This window comes from Cyrtonyx montezumae, unplaced genomic scaffold (assembly GCF_038088225.1).
Source record: "Cyrtonyx montezumae isolate F1298 unplaced genomic scaffold, pur_monq_1.0 scaffold_10, whole genome shotgun sequence".
In the NCBI taxonomy this organism is placed as follows: Eukaryota; Metazoa; Chordata; class Aves; order Galliformes; family Odontophoridae; genus Cyrtonyx; species Cyrtonyx montezumae.
In genome coordinates, this window is record NW_027071826.1 from 35,714,128 (window position 1) to 35,736,011 (window position 21,884).

General features: G+C 36.1%; 1 protein-coding gene across 2 annotated transcripts in view; it reads right to left on the minus strand.

The window, feature by feature from the left end:
- Window positions 1-21,884, minus strand: part of MYBPC3 (myosin binding protein C3) — a 48,791-nt gene that overhangs the window by 11,135 nt on the left and 15,772 nt on the right. For both annotated transcript variants that reach the window (XM_065754918.1, XM_065754917.1), the window contains 16 exons: window positions 21,203-21,205; window positions 17,174-17,197; window positions 16,373-16,539; window positions 15,286-15,418; window positions 15,045-15,047; window positions 14,461-14,585; window positions 13,769-13,874; window positions 10,123-10,289; window positions 9,600-9,765; window positions 8,815-8,921; window positions 8,466-8,495; window positions 8,179-8,315; window positions 6,262-6,339; window positions 4,913-5,072; window positions 3,482-3,586; window positions 1,439-1,627 (listed from right to left, as the gene is read on the minus strand). In XM_065754918.1, the coding sequence (XP_065610990.1) occupies window positions 1,439-1,627; window positions 3,482-3,586; window positions 4,913-5,072; window positions 6,262-6,339; window positions 8,179-8,315; window positions 8,466-8,495; window positions 8,815-8,921; window positions 9,600-9,765; window positions 10,123-10,289; window positions 13,769-13,874; window positions 14,461-14,585; window positions 15,045-15,047; window positions 15,286-15,418; window positions 16,373-16,539; window positions 17,174-17,197; window positions 21,203-21,205 (1,700 nt within the window). The remainder of the gene's footprint in view (window positions 1-1,438; window positions 1,628-3,481; window positions 3,587-4,912; window positions 5,073-6,261; window positions 6,340-8,178; window positions 8,316-8,465; window positions 8,496-8,814; window positions 8,922-9,599; window positions 9,766-10,122; window positions 10,290-13,768; window positions 13,875-14,460; window positions 14,586-15,044; window positions 15,048-15,285; window positions 15,419-16,372; window positions 16,540-17,173; window positions 17,198-21,202; window positions 21,206-21,884) is intronic.

Genomic DNA, 21,884 nt, shown 5'->3' on the forward strand with positions numbered 1-21,884 from the left:
TTTGTTCATTTATAATAGAGACCTAGCTGAAAAAAAAAATGGGCTGAAAAATCTCCAATTCACTGACGTATTCAGAATTGCAACAGGTTAGATTCAGATCTTCTTAAATATAATTTTTGTCTACTATTTGAGAAAGAAAGAATCAAAGAAAGCCCTTGCTGGAGAATCGCAAATTGTGAATACACAAATGCTGCTATCAAAACATTGATTCCAAAGAGTAAACAAAAAGATAGCTTTTTCAAAATAACATTTGCACTTACTGGAATAAATAAAATACATATTTAGTATACATGGCATAAAAGTAATCATTAAGAATTAAATACATTTGACATATTCTGTGTGGATATATATTCCAAACAATATCTTTTGAATAAGTTTGAGAGATTTAACATATTTACATGTTAAAAATTCTTCATAGGTAAATTATAAATTGTGCAAACAGATTTAAATTGATTTTAATTCTTGAAGTAATTGCAAGAAAATATATAATCCAGTTTTTCATGTTCATATGGAATCAAGGACTGTGAACCAGAAACAGGAGATGAAGGCAGCTGGGAGCGTACACAACCACACAGCACACGATCCAAACCCAAACCTCATTTCTGAATCAGCAAGTGTGAAATTTATCCTTAATCAAGTAAAACTCTACCTATCCCATGAAAACTTTGGACCTTTTTTTTCGGTAGCTCCGCTTGATATGTTTTTTTTGCCTTCTTTTCCTGCAGACCAGCTGTTTTGTATTTGAAATCCAGAATTAAAAGACCCTTCTTGCAGTTCATCCTTTCCTTCTGACCCCTTCACCGTATCATCTGGTTTTGCATTATTTCCTTCAGCACGTTGTCCCCCTTCCCTGATATTAGTAGATTTAGCAACTCTTGTCATTTTAATCTCCAACTAGTAGTATTTTTATGGCTCTTCTTTCTAAAGCTCTTAGCAGGGAGGCTTCCTGAGGACTCTTAGTTTGTTCTGGATCAGAGACTGCAGGAGACACTGTATTGCTGTGATGGGATGGGTTATTTATAGAAAATCATTCCCTAAATATTTTCTTAATCAGCGATCCTTTTAGCTGCAGAAGGGGCCAGGATTAAGGGAGTACTTTGTGGGATACTGTGATATTTGCACCCATAAGGCAATGGGGGAAGCTGAGAGGGATGGGCGAATTTCTGTCAATTAGTTCTCCTCCTCTCCAGATTCAGCCTGGCTCTCACACTTCTAATTATAACAACTAAACGTTCATCAGCAATTTCATGAAACTGGAACCTCTGTGCTTTGCAGGAAGGTGAAATGAGAGATAGAGAAGAGGAAGATGACAAAGGAAAAAGCTTATTAAACATAGAATAGCTTTTTCCTAACACATTCTTTTTAAGAAGGATGGTTGAAGAGAAGAGGTGAAAATTGTTCTTTTTTTTCCTAGAAATAACAGTGTGGTAGAACTCACCAATTGGCATGAAGGGCTGTGAGGCAGGGCTTGGCCGGGACATGCCAATAGAATTCACAGCGTAAATCCGCATCTCATAAACTACTCCTTCAATCATTCGCTTGGCTTCGTAGGTTAGCTCTTTTAAAAGGTCAAAATTCAGTCTCATCCATCGATAGCTCTTTTTCTTCTTTCTCTCTAAAATATAGCCTAGAAAGGATATCTCTTATGATATAAAGGAACTGAAAATCGTTGTTTCACATGCAGAAAGAAGACCCACCTTTTTTCCATGACTAAAAGAGACAAACATTATTGCGTATAACTGAGTTATGCAAAGCTTTGGTGTTTTCCTTAGTTTTCCATTCTTATTACCTTCCTTCTGTCTGACATTCTTATCTGAGCAGTTATACTTTTTGGAGTACAACTCATTTAGAATTGTCCACGTCTGAGGCTGAATTATTAGGCTGAAGTATGTTTTGTGTGCACCAATATTACTGTGTTGTCAATGTTATTTAGATGCATGTGAAATAATAAATCATTTCTGGTGGGCAGTGTGGTCATTGTGTCCTACTGTTGGAGAGAAATACAGGAGAGACTCAGGAGTTCGACAGAAAACCATTTTCTCAAAAGAGAAATTGCCTTGAAATGTGTAAAATGAGTTAAAAAACTGATTTACTTCATTTTACAGCAATCTTGAATAACAGCATCAGTTGTAAAGTAAAATCAATAAAAAGAGTGGCTTTATACTTCCTTTAATTTTTGTTTTTAAATGAGATACGAAATAACTTGTTAGATATGTGTTCATCGTTGAGTGGTAGAATTGCAGAGCACATGTAATTGAGTGCATATCCCAGTTGTGTCTCAGCCCTACAGTGGAGTGAATCCCAGCCACGCACAGCTTCTTATTCTCCTTCCCCTTGGGAAGGAAAGTGAACCTGCATAATTGCAGATTGCCAGGGTAGTTTTGTGTTTGCAGTTTCAGCAACTCAGGTTCATATTCAGTAGGTATAATTTGCTACCAGAACCGAGGAACCATGGAATTGCAATAAAAGTAAATAAACAAAAAGAAGATAAAATGTTCACACTGGTTCTACTGGTGACTTTTGATAAGGTAGTTTGTTCCTGAACGCGTGGAATTCATGATAGGTAAGAATACTGCTTTAGCAATATAGATATGAAACCCCCATGAGAGGTGTGTTACAGTGAAAAGAGGGTATTAATTTCTGTATCTGCTAGATACAGATGGTGAAGACTGTAGAAGAATGCCTAAATCTATAACAGTATGGAAACAGATGAGAATGTGTGCATCTTTTTCTCCTGTCTTTTAAATTTGCTTTTTTTAAGTTTGTTTGAATGGCTATTGAACTACAGTCTTCTTTTTTAAAACAAATTGCAAGATTTGGAGCCCAGAGGATTTTTTTTTTCCCTAGGATTGACCAAGACTCTTCCTTGTTTTCCTTTCCTTTTGAGGGTGTTTTGTCTGAAAAACACCACACATGACAGAGAACTTACCATGGATCTGATGATAATCTTGATTCAGTTTTTTTGCTGCATCACATGATGATTTTAGCCTCTGGATTTTAGTTCACATTTTAAAATTGTTGAAGGGATTGGATTGTGTTTGTGACTCATGGTGTGTAGCTGTCTATAAAGTAGAATTATGAAGTAGTTTTTTTTAAAAAGTGTATTGCATGAGTGCTTGAGACAACTAGAGTTGATGGGTAACACAGCCGTGACTACTTTGTCATTCCTAAGCAAGTCTAGTAGTCTGTAAACTGACTTTCAATTTCAGTCTTGAAATTGAAATGACGCTGCTTTCAGTGTTAACTTCTATTTGTCGAACTTGTCAAAATATTTCTCTGACTCAAACAGCACAGGTAGGGGGCACCATCACCTTAGTATAAGGGCCAGATTCTAGATGGGTTTAAAGTGTTGCTTAATTAGAGAGTCTGAGGGTCAGCCTTCCTTGTGTGAATAAATGTATGAAATCTTTCTGCATCATTGTGAAGAAGCAGAAAAAATATAGATGAGACTTCTGGGGCTTTGTATTTTAGCACTTCTTACCGAGTACTGGTTGCCCACCATCATATGTAGGGGGTTGCCACTGCACAGTGCAGTAATCTTCTCCAATGTTGCTGATCTTGGGAGCTTCTGGAGGATCAGGAACATCTGAAGGAAATGCCAAAATGCATAGGAGTTGTTACTGTTTCTGTTTACAAATAAATTAAATACTTTGACATTTTTTTTTCCATATCATAAGCCTAAATCTGAAGAAATCAGCCATCCTGAGGAATTTTCAAGTAGTAATATTAGGGACATAAGATTTTTTCATCACTGTAGTGCTTTGAAAGTGATAATATGGATTTATCAGACTGCAACAATAGGTAAAATAAATAAATAGAGTGCATTGTTTCAGTCCAGAGGGAATCCTACACAAAAACCTCATCAAAATGCTTTCAGGTTAGGATGGTTTTCCTGTAAGTACCATTTGATTATTCATCTCTCTTTTCCAGACATAAGCAACTTTTTGCAAGATGTAGGATCTTAAGTATTCCACTGCATACTATTAGGGATTTAGTTAACTAATATACTGATGCTACAAACTAGAAACAAACAAAACCCATCTTAGTCACAGGCAACATTGGTATTTCCTTCTTTTGTATACAGCAAGATCTTTTGTGGACAGAGGATGCCTCTTATCTTTATTCTGTCTATAGGGAAGTACAATTTGATACAATGCTCGTTTATTGGCTTTTCTACCACAAACCACTGGGCAGAATTCAGCTGAGTATTGTAGAAAACATCTTTTTTTTTTTCTCATTCAATTAAACAAGAAGGAACAATTCACACCAATTAATAAGTTGTTCTTAATTCTGTAATGAGAGGCTTTCTCCAGGGTTTCCTGGAGTGAACTTTATTATATAATGTCTGCACATGTCACTTTTTTTTTAATTTAGGAGATATTCATAAAAGATGAAATGGGATAAGTGTTCATTTAAACATCAAATCCTAAATTTTAATACTACAGATTAAAGAATTTCTTGTACCAGTTTGTTTGCTTATAACCTGATGTTCTGTCATATAGATGACAGGTAATAACTTAATTATGACAAATTTAATAACAATTACTGACTCAAAAATTTTCCCACCCCTTCTGTGACTCACAGTATCTTTGTATTTACCTTGTATCAGATACTGTCTCTATTCCGTATCTGCTGCTCACTGCATAGAGAATTATTATTATTAGGCCATCTATAAAATGATAGAATAAACTGAAACTGGAAAAAATATAAGAAGAAAACAGTTGGAATTTTACTTGAAGTTGTTCTCTTTCCTTTTCACAGAGCAGGCATCTTCCTGTGAAAAACACTTCTTCCAAGTTCTGGTATTGCTAACATTCCTGCCTTTATGATTTTTTTATTTCTTAAGCCTAGGCCTTGCCTATTTTACTGTTGGATGAATTTCATGCTCTGGTTATTGCCTTCTTTCACTTACCAATAACTTTGACTGTGATATCAGCCTTATCTTCTCCCACTGGATTCTTAACTATAACTCTGTATACTCCCTCATCCTCCTTTTCAGCTCCTTCAATGATGAAGACACAGTGGTCTTCATACTTCTCCACACGAACTCTGCCTTCAGATTCAAATAGAAGCTGTGGGCAGTGAAAGTAAAAGGAACAATTGGTATGACTTGTGACAAGGTCAGCTTAATGAGCCTGTATGTAAGTTAGTGAAAATCTTAATGTTACTGAATATTATTAAAAATATAAAAAGAAATAATGTATTTCAAATTCCTTTTGTATGTAGAAGAGAGAAAATACAGACTAAGCCTCAAATAAAGCAAGTAACAATATTGAAAATTGGACCTGAAAGTCTCCAGTTTGTTAGGATTCATTAGCTAGTTACTCATACGTGATTGCATTTTGAAGAAGTGCAATGAATTCCTGATTGGGATAACAGCAACATGAAGTTTCATGGATAACAGTTGGCTAGAATGTAAATTAAAGGTGATTTGCAAGTTCATGTGTATGCACAAACATGGCGGTTCAGTAGCATCTACATTTGGCACCAGTTAACATGGATTTGAACAATTTGCTTCTAAAAATGTTGCTTTTTTTTGCAACTGTTAATGGCATCAGTGTGATTTTTTTTTTTTTGTTGCTCAGGAATGTCATATGGGATTACTTTCTACCTTTTTCAGAGCTATGAGATCTGAGATCTAAACATGACCACAAGAACTTTGCTGTGCATTTATTAAAATCTCCATTCTTCATGTGCTCACGTACCTGTAGACTTAAAACAAGAAGTATTACAAAGCATACGTGCCTAACCAGTGACTAGCACAGAAGAAAAAAATATATAAAATATATATATGAAATAAATATATAAGTAAATACATAAAAATATAAAAATCTGTTGGAAAATTCCTCTTCACTGTAAGTACATACACAGCCTATTCTCCTGACCCTGTAATATTTTCTTTTTTTTTTCCTTTCCCCTCAGGATATTACTGAAGCTTACAGCTTAGTGGGGGGAAAAAAGAGGGATAAGTGTTCACAAATACATTGAAAAGTTTTTTTATTCCTTGTAATTCAGCCACCATGTGATGGTAATTAGAGATTTTCTTGATGAACCTCTTACTCTAAAATCACTCACTAGATCTGTTTTGTCTGTTCCAAGTGTTGTCATTGTGACTGTGAGGTAGAATATTGGGTTGCTGTTCTATAGACTTTAGAACTGGTGAAGTAAACTGCCTTTAATTTTGTTTTCTTCTAAACTGGACCATTGAAATGGAAAACATTAGGTGTGTTTTTGTGCCTGCATAAATAATAAGGAACTTACCTTACTGTCAGTGCTTAAATCACTGCTATTTTCTGAGGGAGTCATAGAATCTTCATTGCTTCGAACAAGTTCACCTTTCTAAATAAGCGAAGAGAACACAGAAAGATAAATCATTCTGAGCAGAACAGGGAAGCTGTTTCTGCAAGACAGGAGATTCCGTAGTTATGCTGGTGTGCTTGAACATAGAGGTGTGAGAAACAAAAAGAGAGAGAGCAAATAGAAGTGGGAAGGAAATAAGTGTGTATGAAACTAAAAAGCAGAAAAGGAAATAGACACAGCAGACTGCAGAGATTTAGAGGAAGGGTAAGTTAGCAAAAACAAATCTACAGCTTTATAAACAAAGATGCGTGACATTCTTGCAGTAAAATGTTAACTGATTGTGAATTTGTGGGTATCCTGTGGTAATAGTTATAATTATAAAAGAAGGATTGCTTTTTTAATAGTGGGATAGTAAATCAGTATAAACATTTTTAGTTTAAAATACTTCAGGACTGTAATACATTGTCTTATGTATTCTGAAACTGTTACACTGTTTGTTTAGAATTTTAGTAGTTAGTATATGCTATACAGTTTTCAAATCAAGCCTAGCTCCTTTTATTTGTATTATGAGACTTCATGCCTTAGAATTAATAAGGTGTAAAGTCTGTCTGATACCCGGTCATCATTTTGGGAGAGAAACTTGCGAATGACAGAATCAGAAAAAATGCCCTTGGTTTCTACAAGAGATGAATAGCAGTACTAATTCTGTATTGCAGAAAGAAGTCCTAAATTATATTAAATGTCCCACTCTCTTAAAGAATGCTACAAAATTGGGAAGAAATGAGACTGGGGAAATGAATGTAATTGGCAATGTTGCTTTGTCTGTATCAGTTTATTTTCCATGCTACCTATGGGAAGTGTAATGGTGATGTTGAATAGTATGAAATTATTTGTTGTTTTTTTTTGTTTTTTTTTTTTTACAAGTGATAGCTCAAGAGCACAAAGATGATGAGGGATGTGAGTATGCTGAGATAGCCATAAAAGAAGCTTGCTTAGATTCTTGTGTCTAGATTCTGGTCTTTTTCTTTGATGTTTAGCAGTTCTTCTGATTAGGCAAATAGCAAATGTTTTCTATTTTTATTGTACCAAATACTTCTCTTCACAAACTGTAGAAGAATCATTCAGACTATAAAAGAGAAATTGTCACCTTTGGGACATATCTGTTTTATTAGGTGAGATCATGGGAGTGACTAGTCATTTGTTTCGTAGAGTCACAGAGTTGTTTGAGTTGGAAGGGACCTTTAAAGTCATCTAGTTCAAATCCCCTGCAATGAACAGGGACACCTACAGCTAGATCAGAGCACTGTCCAGCCTGTCCTTGCATGTCTCCAGGGATGGGGCATCCACCCCCCTCTCTTGGCAACCTGTCCCAGTGCCTCACCACCCTTACTGTTAAAAAAAAACCAACAAAAAACTTCTTTGTATCCAATCTAAATCTCCTCTCTTTTAGTTTGAAACCATTTTCCCTTGTTCTATCACAACAGCCCTGCTAAAGATGTGTGTCCTTCTTTCTTATAACCCCTCTTTAGCTCTCCTCTATTTTTGTTTTTCTATTGTTGAGACAATTAATCTGCGTGGTATCCTTCCATATGCATAGATGTATGTCTGCTCATGCTTTTGGATGGAAGAGGCAACTGTTCATAAAAAGAACAATTCAAGATATAGCTGTTTTTGTAGAGGTCATCTTGAAAAATTATATGGCTGTGATACATCTCTTCTTCTTGAGTTTAAGAAAAAGTTGAATATGAAAATACTTAAGAACTTTTCATTCAAACATAGACTTGAGAAAGAAAATAAATTGCCCATTGTTACTTCCTTGCCTCAGCTATTGCGTTAAATTACCTTGCTGTAATACACTGAAGTTGTTGAACAAATTACCTTGTTCACTTTCTGCCAGATGACAGTAGGTGTTGGATCTCCTGATATGGGAACGTCCAATCTCAGTTTGTTCCCAGCCACCACAACAATAGTGTCAGGGGACTGGCCCAGACAGTCTAAGTGGATTTTGGGAGGCTCTTTAAGAAAGACAGAGAAAAATATGGTTTGAGTGTTGTGTGTGAGAACAGGGTAAGTACTCATGCATTGCATTAAAGATGAAAATGCACAGTTTCCTTTGCTATTGAAAACATATTTACTTGCATCTGAATAGTGAATATTGTTCTTACCTTCTCGTGGTACAAAATCAATCTTAACCTCTGGAAGAAAAAAAAAAGTGGAGTAAAAATAGGTCAGAAAACAGTTTTTTTTACCATCTCCATCCAAAAAGTAATTAAAAATTATTAATCATTACATCATCAGATCATATACATCTACAAATCAATGCAAATAAACTGCAAAACAGGTTCTTTAAAACTGTGTACTAACAATAACAAAACAACAGGGGAAAAACAATATCATACTCCCATCTTATGATATTAGAAAGGATATTCTTTACACTCCTTCCTGATGTAATCGTGATTAGTTCCATCTTTCTATCCCTATGGAATTCCCGTTGCACCTGCTAGGATAACTTACCCAAAAACTGAAGCTTGGCAGAAAGGTTATAAGCAAATCCCTGAGGGATGAAGGAATAGTCAGCCTCATCATCTGGTGTAACATCCTCAATAGTTAGCTTATGGATCCTGGAAACATGAACAAATGTGTCACTCCCTTAAATTACCTTTCTAGGAAAAATGGAGCAAGGTGCGGACTGTAAGATATTAAAAAACATTACTGTTTGTTCTCCCCTTTCCCTAACATCGATCAAGAGGCTGCCAGGGCTGTGGACTGATCTGCTCTCAGTATTTGCACTATGTCTGAGAGTGGACTTTCTTGTCAAGGTAAATGCAGTCTGCTCTGAATAGAGGAAGTGGTTTCTCATCTTTATTCTGGCCCTTTACCCTTAGTTGGGGAGGTTTTATCACTACTGACTTCTTTCATTTGATTGAACTGTAATTACAATGACCTGTGAAAAACAAAGAACTGATGTTCCATCCTTCTATTAATGAAAACTCAAAACAATGCAGAAAGGGAGTACCAGGAAAGAATTTACCTAATGTACTTATGTAGTTATGAATTTTCTTGTTCTTGATTTCCAGTAAGTTAGACTGCTAATTGTATATGTTCTAATGTATTTGTACATAAAAACCACTATTTTTTTTTTCCGGAAGGGTCCAATTAATATTTAATAATTAAATGATATTTAATAAATAAAATTATGAATAATAAATGAATAAATAATATTTAATATGTAATTAATCATTCCCGTGGGTTGTAATGTAATACCCAAACCTGTATATTCTTTCTGAAAAAAGGTTTACCTGCCAATATGGGAGATCTTTATCCTTTCATCTGGCACCACCTCCTTTCCATTTTTCAACCAGATTCCTTTCACGTTTTCATCAGAAACTTCACACTTGAAGACTGCCTGGTCACGTGCTTTCACTGTCAGGTCTGCAATGCTCTGATAAACTTCCAGCTTTTTCTCTGATATTGTGAGAATAAGCAATACACGCATCAACAAAATCAGAATGGCTCTGTTACTGAATAGTTGGCATGGCTTTACTGAGAAGAAAAAACAGGATGTTTGTGAAAAGGTGAAATATGAAAGCAAATCCACAGCATGCAGAGCTTTATCAGGACTGATAGCTATGCACCTGTTAGTATCAGGGTATCTGTTACATCTGGCACATAGGTCTGACTTCTGGAGTTCTCTGTTATCCAAACTTATACAACGTCTAAAGCACTCTTTTTCCATGGTTGCTGCCCCTCTCCACTATCTTTGAGGAGATTACCTTCAGCCTATTTTCACTTTCCAGCTTCTGTAATATTACTTGCACTTACCTTGTACAATTAGTTCAGCAACTGATACCCCACCATTTGTCTTCACTGTGTAGTGTCCGCTATCCTCCTTGGTTGACTCATTAATAATTAGATACTGTTTTTTTCCATCTTTCTTAAATCGATATTTGAATGTTTCTTCCCGTGTCAACTCAACTCCATCCTTTTCCCTGCAATCCCAAACAGAGTTGAGTCATTTTTCTATGGGTGGAAGAGGTGAGTAAGAGTCATCTCAGAGCTGGAAGTCACAAGATAAATCCAATCTTTGTAACATTTCATGTTAGCAAAAAAGAGACTATTTCACAAATGCTAGCAGAACCAGAACTGCTAGGAAACATAATCCTACTAGCTTGACCATTCTGTTCCAAGAGAGCTCACTCACAGGGAATTTCGTGATTGGTATTATGTATATGTTGAGAATACATGTAAGAGTATACTAAATGCTGTAGAAAATACTGGGTCAGAGAAACACCTTACCAGCAGTGAATGTTAAAAGCTCTAGTGTAATGTAAAGAGGACTTGCCTTAGTCTTAACTTTCCTGATGTAAACTGTAATTGTTATGATTTAATCATTTGTGGTCATCAGAAAAAGAGAAGTTAGAGTAATTTTAAATGAAGATGTATTTTAAATTTTTATAGTTCTTTCCATTCAACGATGCTGCAGTTATCTAAGACATTACTAAATTAAGCTTCACAGGGCAGCCTGAGAGGAAATCTAATTATTGTAATTTCCAGTCATCATGAGGGGAAACAAGCGGAGAGGATTCTAGCTGTTTAGTCAAGGTCACACAAAAATACATAAGACTTTTTAAAGCTTTCCTGTCTGTAGTCCTAAATAACATAAACTCCAATAAAATAACTTAGGGTTTCTTCAACTTACTTCTTTTGTAGCATTTTATATTTTTAATCATTATTTGAAGAAAATCACTTGAATATCACTGCAGAATATGTATAAAAATGTTTTTTTTTTTGTGCTTTTAGTAGAGCAGGAAGTTGCTTTCTGTCTCTAGTTTTATTTATTTATTTATTTTTGCCAGCAACTATTCATATTGACAAATGTACTTACAGGAGAAAATTTTGATGAAGTGGCATTAAAACACTGTATCTGATCTCTAAGTAGATACATGCAATCTGTGTGTCAGTCTGCTGAAGCAAATCACAGATTGAAGCTTTAGCAGACATGCAAATCCTACAATTTGTCATATATAGACCTACTACTAAAACTCTCTTCAAGAGCTTATTGGAGCTTACAGTTGGAGTAGAAAAACATGGCTTTCAAAATTACAGGGCTACAACAATAGTAAAATGGAAACATATCATGTTTCATGTGGTTGTTACAGGCAGTACGTAGTGCTCTGTCAGGTTAACGTTCTTTACTTGCTGAGTGGCGAGAGCCTGAGTTCACTGCAAGATGTTCTCCTAGTCTGGTAGTCTTGTGTATGCAATTAGTTGTGGAGGAAGTGTTACACTGTAATGCAAAAACCATTGCTGAACACTGAGTATGGACTATAATCCAGAAACGCAACATGCTGCTGTGACAAAAGCAGGCACACACACTGCAGTTAGTGTTTCAAAGATGAATTTTTAATTTAGTTCAGTGGTGTTTTCTGACATGTGGCTCATCAAAGCTATCTCAGTGATCTATTCTAGCCCTTTGTAAAAAATGAGATCACTTGAAATCTTGTCTAAATAATGAAGATAGAATATTTGCACTAAACAGTCTCTTAAAACCCCAGGAGGAGAATAGTAGTTTTATCTTTGGTTTAGGAGTGTCCTAATCACTAACGCTGTGTATGAGTACAGTGTTTGCAGTGCAGTGAAATGCAGAAAGATCAACTGATAACTAAGGTGTAAGAAGATGTTATAGAACAGTGGAAGTGTTTGTTAAAAGATCGCTGTGAGTCACCTGCAGATACCAGTGACAGAGAAACTAAGTAATAGTGGGGGCACAGAGATTTATTGCTGTTATGACTTTGCTATAGTTTTTCATTGGAGCTCTTTGCTCCAGCATTCAGCTATGGAAAAATCAAGTCAAAACTATGTATTTTATTAGGTCTTTTTCTTCAAGAACTTTATTACTTCTAAGGACAGCTTAAGTTTAGAAATAACTACTCTGTAGTATTTTGTAAGAATAATGTGAGATCTTCACAGATGATTGAGAAAACATTCTCTCCTGATTACTACAGAGACTTATGTGATGAATTCTCTGATAGCTAGTATGATGGCAATGTTAGAAGCCTCCTAAGTCTTGTGTGAGTCATTTATTCCCTTGTTCTTGTGACTTATCTCTCAGGTTTAAAGGATACAAGAGCTGTAACAAGTTCCTTTAGTTACTGTTTCTTTGCTTAAACTGTTGAGCGTTTCCCTAACATTGCATAAAACTGAAGTTCTTTCTCCATACCATTTTATGTTTTCCCTGGGCATTTCTTTCTCTTGTCTTTGTTGCCAAAGAGCATTCACTGAGCCTCATGTAAAAGCGATGAAGTGTAAATGTCTAACTGCTCTGTTTTCTGTTGCTACGCATTGAAAAGTTTCTCTGATCACTTGCTGCATTTCACGCAGACAGCTGCTCCTTTGCCCTTGTCACACCAAATGTCCATCCCACTGATAACAGCTCGGCAAGATGTAGGGGAATTGTTCAAAGGCATAGGATCAAAGTGTGGCAGCTGCACTGTGCTCTGAGGAACAGATAGGGTTGTCCCCGTCTCTTGTGACCAGTCATCTGTAAACAGTTCATGAACAATAGCATGTGTGTGCGTGTGCATGTGGCTTTAATAGTGTAATGCATATGCTGTATCAAATCTTGGGCTCTATTTAAATTCTCAGTTCCTTCCTTTGGGAGGGAAGATGAGTGAAAGCACTCTTCAGGAATGTAATGGGCATTGTGGGAACATTTGATAACCATGTGCTTGAAGTTGTTAACAAGCACAAGAGAATTTCATCTGGTAGAGAAATGAAGTGAGAACAGTGTGTCTAAGGCCTGGTATGTGAGGACTGCCTGCTGTGCCTGCTCTGGCATTATGAACTTTCCAGCTTCCCCTCAGCTGGAATGCCCAGCCAAGTGGACTCTAGGGGCACAGTGTTTGTCATCTTAATCCCATTTGCTGCATATGCATGATGACTGGATTTGCAGGATAACTGCGATGAATATGTTGAAATCAGTCAATGACCTTCCCTCTCTGTCTCAGCAGGCACTAACTTTTTACCAGTGTGAAAAAGTCTAATTGCAATTGTGAAGGTTAGAGCTCATTGCAATACAGATCTGATCAATCTGTGCAGTGGTTAGATATTGCTGTCAGACACTTTAGAAACTTGAACAGCTTGGTAGTCAGTAGCATCCTGTAGCAACAGAACAAGAAATTCTAGAGACACTATAAAATATTTACACTTAATTTGTTTTCTGTAATCTTCTGGCCTTGCAATTCCTCCTCAGTGTTTGACATAGTCTCCTATCTCCTATCTTATCTCCTAGATAATTTTTTTTTCCCTGAGATCAGTGATGTAGGGTGCTTTCATTCTTTTTATTCCACAGCTCTTCTCCACAAACACTGATCCTATCAAGTGTGATGGAAGAATATTTTCTAATGTTTGTTTACTGTTCTGTTTCTTTTTTTTTGTTTCTTTCTTTCTTTCTTTCCTCTTCCCTTACCATTTGACAGTAGCTCCTTCCTCAGACACTTCACACTCAAACTCCACTCTCTCTCCAACCATCACCATTTGGTCCTCCAAGGGGTGAGTGATCAGGATTGGGGGCTCTGAAAATGAAGAGGCCTTTATTAAAACAGTATTCTGAGAGACTGAATACCATAGTTAAATCTCAATCACTCTGCAAGAATAACCCCTGGCAGAATAAAAAGTGCTGCTGTCTGTGCTGGAGCAAAACAGCAGTGTAATCAGATGATCTTTGATACTTGGATTGTGAGACAAAATGAAAACATGAGATTAATCAATTTTCATATGTATTCCAAAATTCTAGGCTAGGTATGTTATTTTTCTGTACTACTTGATCTTATGAAGCTTGAAGCACGTTTTTATCTTGAGCGGAATCTTATTTTTAAAGTAAGTTGCTACCCCTATTGTTGGTTAACATGGATAATTTTCAAATGAGAATTAATGATAATTGTTACTGTGCTCTTTTTGTGTGCTTTCTCAGATGCAGTTACTGGGGAAATCTTTCTTAATTTAACTTCAAGAAAAATGCTTTGGAGGTGCTCAGATTTTACTCATATGTTTGAGAACTTCATTTGAGATCATCACATCTGAAAATAAAGAAGGATTTGACAATAATTTGATGTTAAATGTTAGGGAGGAAACCTCTTTCCTTTATCTGCCATTGCTCACCTTTTACAAATAGTTCTGTGAAGCTCTTCTCCTCAGCTACCACACATTCATAGGCTGCATCATCAGCCAGGGAGCAGTGGTTTATGGTCAATATTCTCTTATTTCCAATGGCCTCAAAAATATATCTGGAAAAAGAATGCAAGTGTAATTACCAGAGAGCATCTCTTCTGGACTCAATTGGTGTCTTCCTTTGCCAGGCAAAGAAGAAAGCTCCATGCTTTTTCTCGCATCAGTGGCAAGATTTGTAAAGGCTTACTCCCTGAATTCCTGCCCCAGTACAGTAGACAGAAACGTGAGAAATTTCACAAATTTGACAAATGAGTACAGGGAATTATGGAGAACTCTTTATACTAAACTGACACAAACTGCTATGAATGTTGTCAGTATGCTGGTTAGTTTGGATGCTTTTCTAATACAGCCGTACAATAGGCATGGCTACCATTAAAATTTATTTTCATTACTCTAGCACCAAACGATCGGAATTGAGTTTCACAAACAAGCTACAGTAAAGCATATCCCATATCATATGAACGTCATTTTGAGCACTGGATACATAAGCAGGAGAGCATAATCAGAGGACTTACTTGCTAGGTAGGTAGATGTGAGTATCCCATTCCACGTGTAGATATATAGAGCACAGGGAAGAAAAGAAACAGACATGAGGACAGTAAACTGGCCCTTGGTTTATGTACTGTGTAGATTCCTTCACAGCTCCCTATCTTATTTCTCCCTGTTTTATTCATGCCTTTCTAAGTATAACCCGCTTTCACACTTTGTCCATGCTGTAGCCCATTTCTTACTGTATTTCCTGTACTTGTAGTTTACCTGCCGCTCACTTGGATCTCCTGTCCGTTCTTCAGCCATTTCACATCAGCATCTGGGTTTGCAACTTCAACCATTAATTTAATTTTTTGTCCTTTATCCACTTGATAAGCAGGATCCAGTTTCTTGAGGAATGCTAAAATGCATAATGATTTAATATATATTACTATTATTATTGCATTTCTGTCAGAAAAAATAAACATATATTTCCTTTTCTTTTGTTTAGTGTCACCCTAAACCTTCTCCAATTTCTGCATCCGTGTTTACATTTTTAGTTTCTTTTTGTCTGTTTTTGTGTTGTCTATAGGATGAAAGCATGTTTTCTTAATGAAAACGAGCAAAGTAGAATATATCAAATCAGGTGTAAATATGTAATTATCTTCTTCATGGTGGGGTGGTGGAGCACTGGAACAGGCTGCCCAGTGAGGTTGTGGTGTCTCCTTTTCTGGAGATATTCAAGACCTGTCTGGATGCCTAGCTGTGCAATCTCCTGTAAGGGAGCCTGCTTTGGCAGAGGAGTTGGACTTGATCTCTGGAGGTCCCTTCCAACCCCTGCAATTCTGTTTCTTTGATGTACTTCAACATATTCTAAGTGAAGTTACTGCTAAGCATGTCCACTGGAGGATAATAACGATCTTCTCAGTACTAATGAAACACAATTAAATTTATATGCTTCAGACTTTTACAACAAATGATTTAAAATAAGTAATAAGTCTAGAAAAGACATAACACATTTCAAGTGTTTTTAAGAAACCTTCCCAATGGAAATGGTTTAAATGTATCACTGATGTCGGACGTACCAGTTTTTGTCTTGTTTTTGTTTTATATTCAAGATAAGGGTCAGAGCAGAAGAAACTTGTAGAATGAGAAGGTTCAGAACACCCAGTTTCAGATCAAGGTAGAACAGAGCCTTAGGCACAGCTCCGATCTTTGGTTTATCAGTATATTTCATATAAAGACCATGAAATAATTGGAAAGGAAACTGTAGCACACTCATGTTTCTCATGCTTTTCTATCTGGCTGCTGTCCAGTTGGTACAAGAAGAAATCACAAACAAGAATTTACAAACAAGAAAATACAGTTTGCCAACCTGTGCTTTTTTTCTCTTCCTTCTTAATGCGTTTGAGGCGTTTCAGCATTCCACGCAAATCTGTGATACCATACTGAAAAGCAATTTTCTCATATTCAGAAGGAGGAGCTTTCCTCAGGATTTCCCAGACATCAACATCGGATTGTGATTCACTTTTTCCGTCAGCTCTGCAGAAAGGATTGAAACCATTTCTTAATAAATAGACCATATTTACTGCATTATCACAAAAAATAATGAAACTGAATAGCAGGCTAGTTTTACTTAAATATTTGTATTTCTGGTGATTAAAATTCAAACGCTGTCCTGAAGGATTTAGTGTCTAACAGCTAAGGCAAGTAAATTTTAATTTCCCTTAACTGTAGTTAGTTGAAACACATGGGGACTTACTGCTCTGTGATGACCATACACAAAAAAAGTGGCATTGCAAACTGATATCCTGAGAATGTCTTAGAAAGAGGGCAGTTGGTTTGTGTTAACAAGAAACAAATAATTTTCTCAGGACGCTTTCTTCTGTTTTCTAATTCAGTCAGTTTCTTAAAATACCAATCTATTTCAAAGGCAATGTTGAGTACTGGCAAATGAGACAATATTTATAATGGAACACTTTTTTTTATGATTTAACTAAAGTAGTAGTGATTATAGAAAAATTAGTGTTAGATTTAGCAAAACCAAGTGAGAATTAGGTTCTCTGGCATTGGAAAAAGGTGGGTTTTTTTTGTTTGTTTTTGTTTTTTCCCTGTCATATATATCTTTTCAATTCACAAATAGAAAAAGAAATTAGTGTAACCCATGCTACCTTACCGATTTACTGTGCGCAAGAAGCTGCTGAACTTGGGAACGATGAACAGAAGAGTTCGGAAAAGCACGCAGCGTCCCGATAGGCAAGAAAGAGGGCATATTGTGTTAATACAAGAGAGCCATGAGTGCCATCTTCATCTTTAGCAGAATAAGTCTGTATTTCAATAGCAGGGAGATGAAGGTTCTTGTGCAAAAGCTCTGAAATAGCCTTAAGAAAAGTGCTGTTCCCTATTGACATGAAATTCCCTCACTCACTTTGCGTAATTCCACTCTGCTTTTTAAATTATAAGTGTAGGCCCTTCTGCTTGTTCTTAATTATGGCAAATGACCTTACAGGGAATAAAGTCTGATTTGCTCTGTCTGCTTGGATCTGTTGTCTGCCACTGCTTGTTAAATAGAGGATGGATAGAAGTAGTAACATTTTCTTAATATTTTCTTTACTTTTCCTAAACTTCTTGTGCTTGTTGTTTCTGATATTACCAGGACTAAGCAGATTAAAGTGCAGCAGAACAAGCTCATATAGTGAAGTCATAGTGGTAAACCTCAGCATGCAAACCACTTATACAGCAGGGAATGCTGAGAAAGTGGAGGATTATGGAAGGATTATCTTTGTGTTATCTAATGGAGATGTTTGGGGTTTTTTTTCAGGTTAAGAACAGTCCCTTTAATCTGTGAGAAATATTACTACTTAAAAAAGTATCACTTTAGTCAGTATAATCCATAGGTGTAACCAAACATTTCTAATGCTACTGTTGTTGGCCAACATGGTCTTGTTTGTAGTAAGAACGTTATGTTTGTTAAAGTGCTGCAGTCAGTGTTTAACGTTTCCAGTAGCATTGCAGTTCTTGAACAGGAGAAGAGAGACAACAGAAGAGGATTTCAGCTCAGGGTACACAACAAGTATGGAATGCAATGTCTTTTATCTGTGGAATGGTTTAGCACTCACTGAGCACTAAGCCCTCACTAGCACTCACTGGACTGATAGTGTATCTGACGTTTGGACTCTCTGGAATTTTATTTATGTATTTATTTATTTAGTAAAATATATTAAAAAAAAAAAGAAAGGAACAAAACCGTAAAACTAATGGCATATTTGACCTTGTTTTTGTGAAACTAATGCATCGGTTTTGTTCATTGGCAGTGGTTACAAGTCTAAGTGAGCTTTTAAGTTGTTCATGAGAGATTTTTTGATGAAATTTTATAAGGGTTTTTTTTGCAAGTTTTTTTTTTTTTTTTTTTTTACAATCTTGAAACCTATTCTCAAACTTCTTTATCAAACCAGAAAGTATGGCTGGATATTTATTGCTGTTCAGAGCACTGTGTTGAGCCAGTGTATCAAAATGCATATAATTATTTGCCATCACCCGAATCAGTGCTGCACAGCAATCTCCCTGGTTTCAGTCGATACTGTTAATAGTGCGCTGAGGATTTGGTTGTTGCTGAGCAGTGGGTGTGTGCCTTGGGGCCACTGCAAGGAAGAGCCACTGGCAGCAGTGGGCAGGAACTCCAGGTTGGATATGCCTGGCATAATATATCTCACAGTTGAAAAAGCCTCCTTAATTTTTGCTTTAACTTTTCCATTACTTGGTGTCATCCCATTTTTAGGTCTGGTAATACTGCTAAGCTGCATGCAAGTAGGAATAAAAAAGAAAAAAATAGAAATACTTATAAGTTTTTCTATTTACAGTAATTACAGGATATAGCCTATAACTTGCATGTACATAACAAAATGGTACTAAAAGTTAAATGTTATCATTTGTGTAATTTGAATTGAGTTCCCAAAAAGAATAAAAATCCATTCTCTGCCTATAGGCAATGGCTTCACCATCCCAGTATGCCTTCTTCATTTTGTTTGTTAAAGCATCGTCTTTGATTCCATAAAGACACAGGCTGTACTTTTCCACTATCAATGAGACCTAAACTATGTATGAAAAGTAATCGAGAAATTGGACTCTTGGAGTTTCTCCCACTATGTTATTCTCCTTGATTTTGGGGATCCTTATCAAGGGTGATGACCTCATAGGTTAACTGTGCACTTGGGAGCGTTAAGATGCAGCTTAGAGTATCTGCTGTAAATGGAGTATGCAGCTGATATGTTTTAAACATATGTGGAAGGGTTAAAAATAGTTTTGTACATCCCAGAGATGGTTCCTTCCTATCCCATTACTGTCAACTGAATGGACCATGTCAGCTGTCACCTCCGTCAAGGTCTCTGCTCACTTTCCCATTTAATAGTTCTATGACAGCTGTCCCCTTCCTCTTCCCAATGACCTCTCCTTGGCCCATGACATCTGTATGTCAGCACTAGTTAATTAAATTACAGTGATAGGAGATATAATATTATATGAAGCTCTTCCTATTATAGAGGGAATGTTCATTACCCCTGGATTGAGGACACTTGTAAAATAGGAGGAACAAAGCAGAATTGGTAGAAGAATAATCTTCACTTCTGTTTGAGTCTACATAGCTCTTGAAAGTTCCTCAGCATGAGGTCCTTTTTATTTGTCTTATTCTAATGAAAAACACTTTAATTCCCTGGTTAAGTTTGTATGCCCTTCAGTTCTCATTTAACATAGAAGTAGTCTTCAGCCTGTCTGAAGGACTCACAAATTACTTTTAAAGCAACTGAGAAGAACAACTTAGTTGCGAAGAACAGCTGGGAACAGTGAATTTATCAGTGCGCTTAAATTCCCAAAACAGTAAATTTTGACCTTTCCTGTTACTCATAAAGGGTCAAAAGCACTGATAGAATGCAGTTAAATTCTTTTAGTCAAATAAATATTGAGTAGTTAAAACGTTTCTGGAAATACTAGTGATATCTGCTACTTTTTAGAGTTCTGTATTTGCTCAAAAGAAATTAGAAACACTGAAGTATTTAATGTTGGCTTCCATTTAGTCAAAACTGATACTTTTTTGTTTGTTTGTTTTTTTGCATATAAAAATTAGAATTTGTGCACAACTACTCTGTTTGAGCTCTCAGTTTCAGTTACTGCAGTTATTCAGAAAGTGTATTTTCCTTACTTTAGAATTTAAAAACAACAACAACAAAAACACCTATTACTGTATCTCATACTTCTCTGGGGTTTGTGATGAAACAGGAAACTTAGATATCCATATCAGCTACGGGAAGTTTGATTGTTGTACTTTCTTCTTCTTCTAAGTGATCCCTTTTAGGGTTCTGGTCATACTGCTTCTGCAAAACCAGAATGTGCTTCTAGTTGGATATGTTACAGAGGTCATACACAAGGTGGGGCTTGCTTTGGGCTTCAGAGCCACCTTACTTCAGATGTCTGCATGGCTTGATTCTGTAAGTAGTGATACGAACACCTGAACAGAAACTGTCCACAGGTTCACAAATTCACCAAGTAATGGACTGTGAAAAGTTATACTATGTTTAAATTTGGAAACATGAGTCTAGTGACAAATATTTATAGTAACTTCAGGAGGCAGAAAGACAGAGCGACCACGGGCAATAATCACAAAGAAGTGTGCCCGTAGGTAATGGATGATAATGAGCAATAGAAACTTTACCTGAAATAGAAAAGAAATATTTTGTACTGGAGAAGTCTGTACATTTATGGAATAAGTGACTTTAGTAGTGTGTTCACTGTATATGTTTAACTGGTAAATGTAATAAAACATGAGAGGATTTTTGTAGATTGGGCAGGTGATGCTGTATCAACAAGGAGCTTCCCATTTCTAATTTCTGTAATAATAGGAATGTAAAGCAACAGATTATTAAGAAAATTTATAAACTGAAGTACTATTTAAATTTGCTTATAAAACAAAATGGTGGTGTAAAACAAAGGACATACAGGAAAATACACTGATTTGAATTTAATGGTCTACCCTTAATTTCTACTGACTGTTTAAAGGCATTTCTGTCTCAAAAATTGGCAGCTGATAATTTTCTTTCATGCTATCTAATTTTCATCGTGTTCTACATGTAAGATGCACGCATCATTTCAAACCAAATGTTTCCTATATTCTGTGTGAGCCATGCATTTATAATCAAAAGTAGTAGAATCTTACTCTCTGTTGCCAACAGCAGAATCCAAAACATCCAGATTACAGTGGTGGTAAAAGGAAGCCAAGTAGAGAGGTTGTGAAAATAGTTGTGTCAAAGAAGGGGGACCATGGGGAGAAAAAAGTTCACAAAAGAAAGTGGAAGCAAAAACAAGAAATTAGACTTAATATACAACGTATTTTACTATTTTATTTATACAATATGGAATTTCTCTAAATAGTAAATGCATATAATGTATCTAATATATAGCTGTACGGCGTAATAATAATAGTAACATTTAGATATCTAAAAATAATTCTTCACTTCCTGTCTCTTTCCTGCCATGCACCATAAGGACATAGGACAGTAAGTTCTTAGAAAGACAGCCTTATAAATATGTATTGTAATTCGAATTTTTGAGGTGAAAATGCTGGTGGAAACAGATAATTGCCCTAGTTCCAATCTTTTCTTATGGGGGGGTGAAAATCTTTAAATATTTTTTTTCCTCTATTGCAGGAATTTAGCAAATCCTCAGTATTTGGGGAATTTCCCATAATTACCTGTCATCTTTTTTTTTTTTTTTCCCAGCCAGGGCTGTTTTAGAAAAGCTAAAATGATTCTAAACTTAGGAATCTTTTGCTTACTCTTGTTCTAGCATTTTCAGAGTTATTCCACAGAAGCTGATAGTTTCACGTCTCTAAGATTATT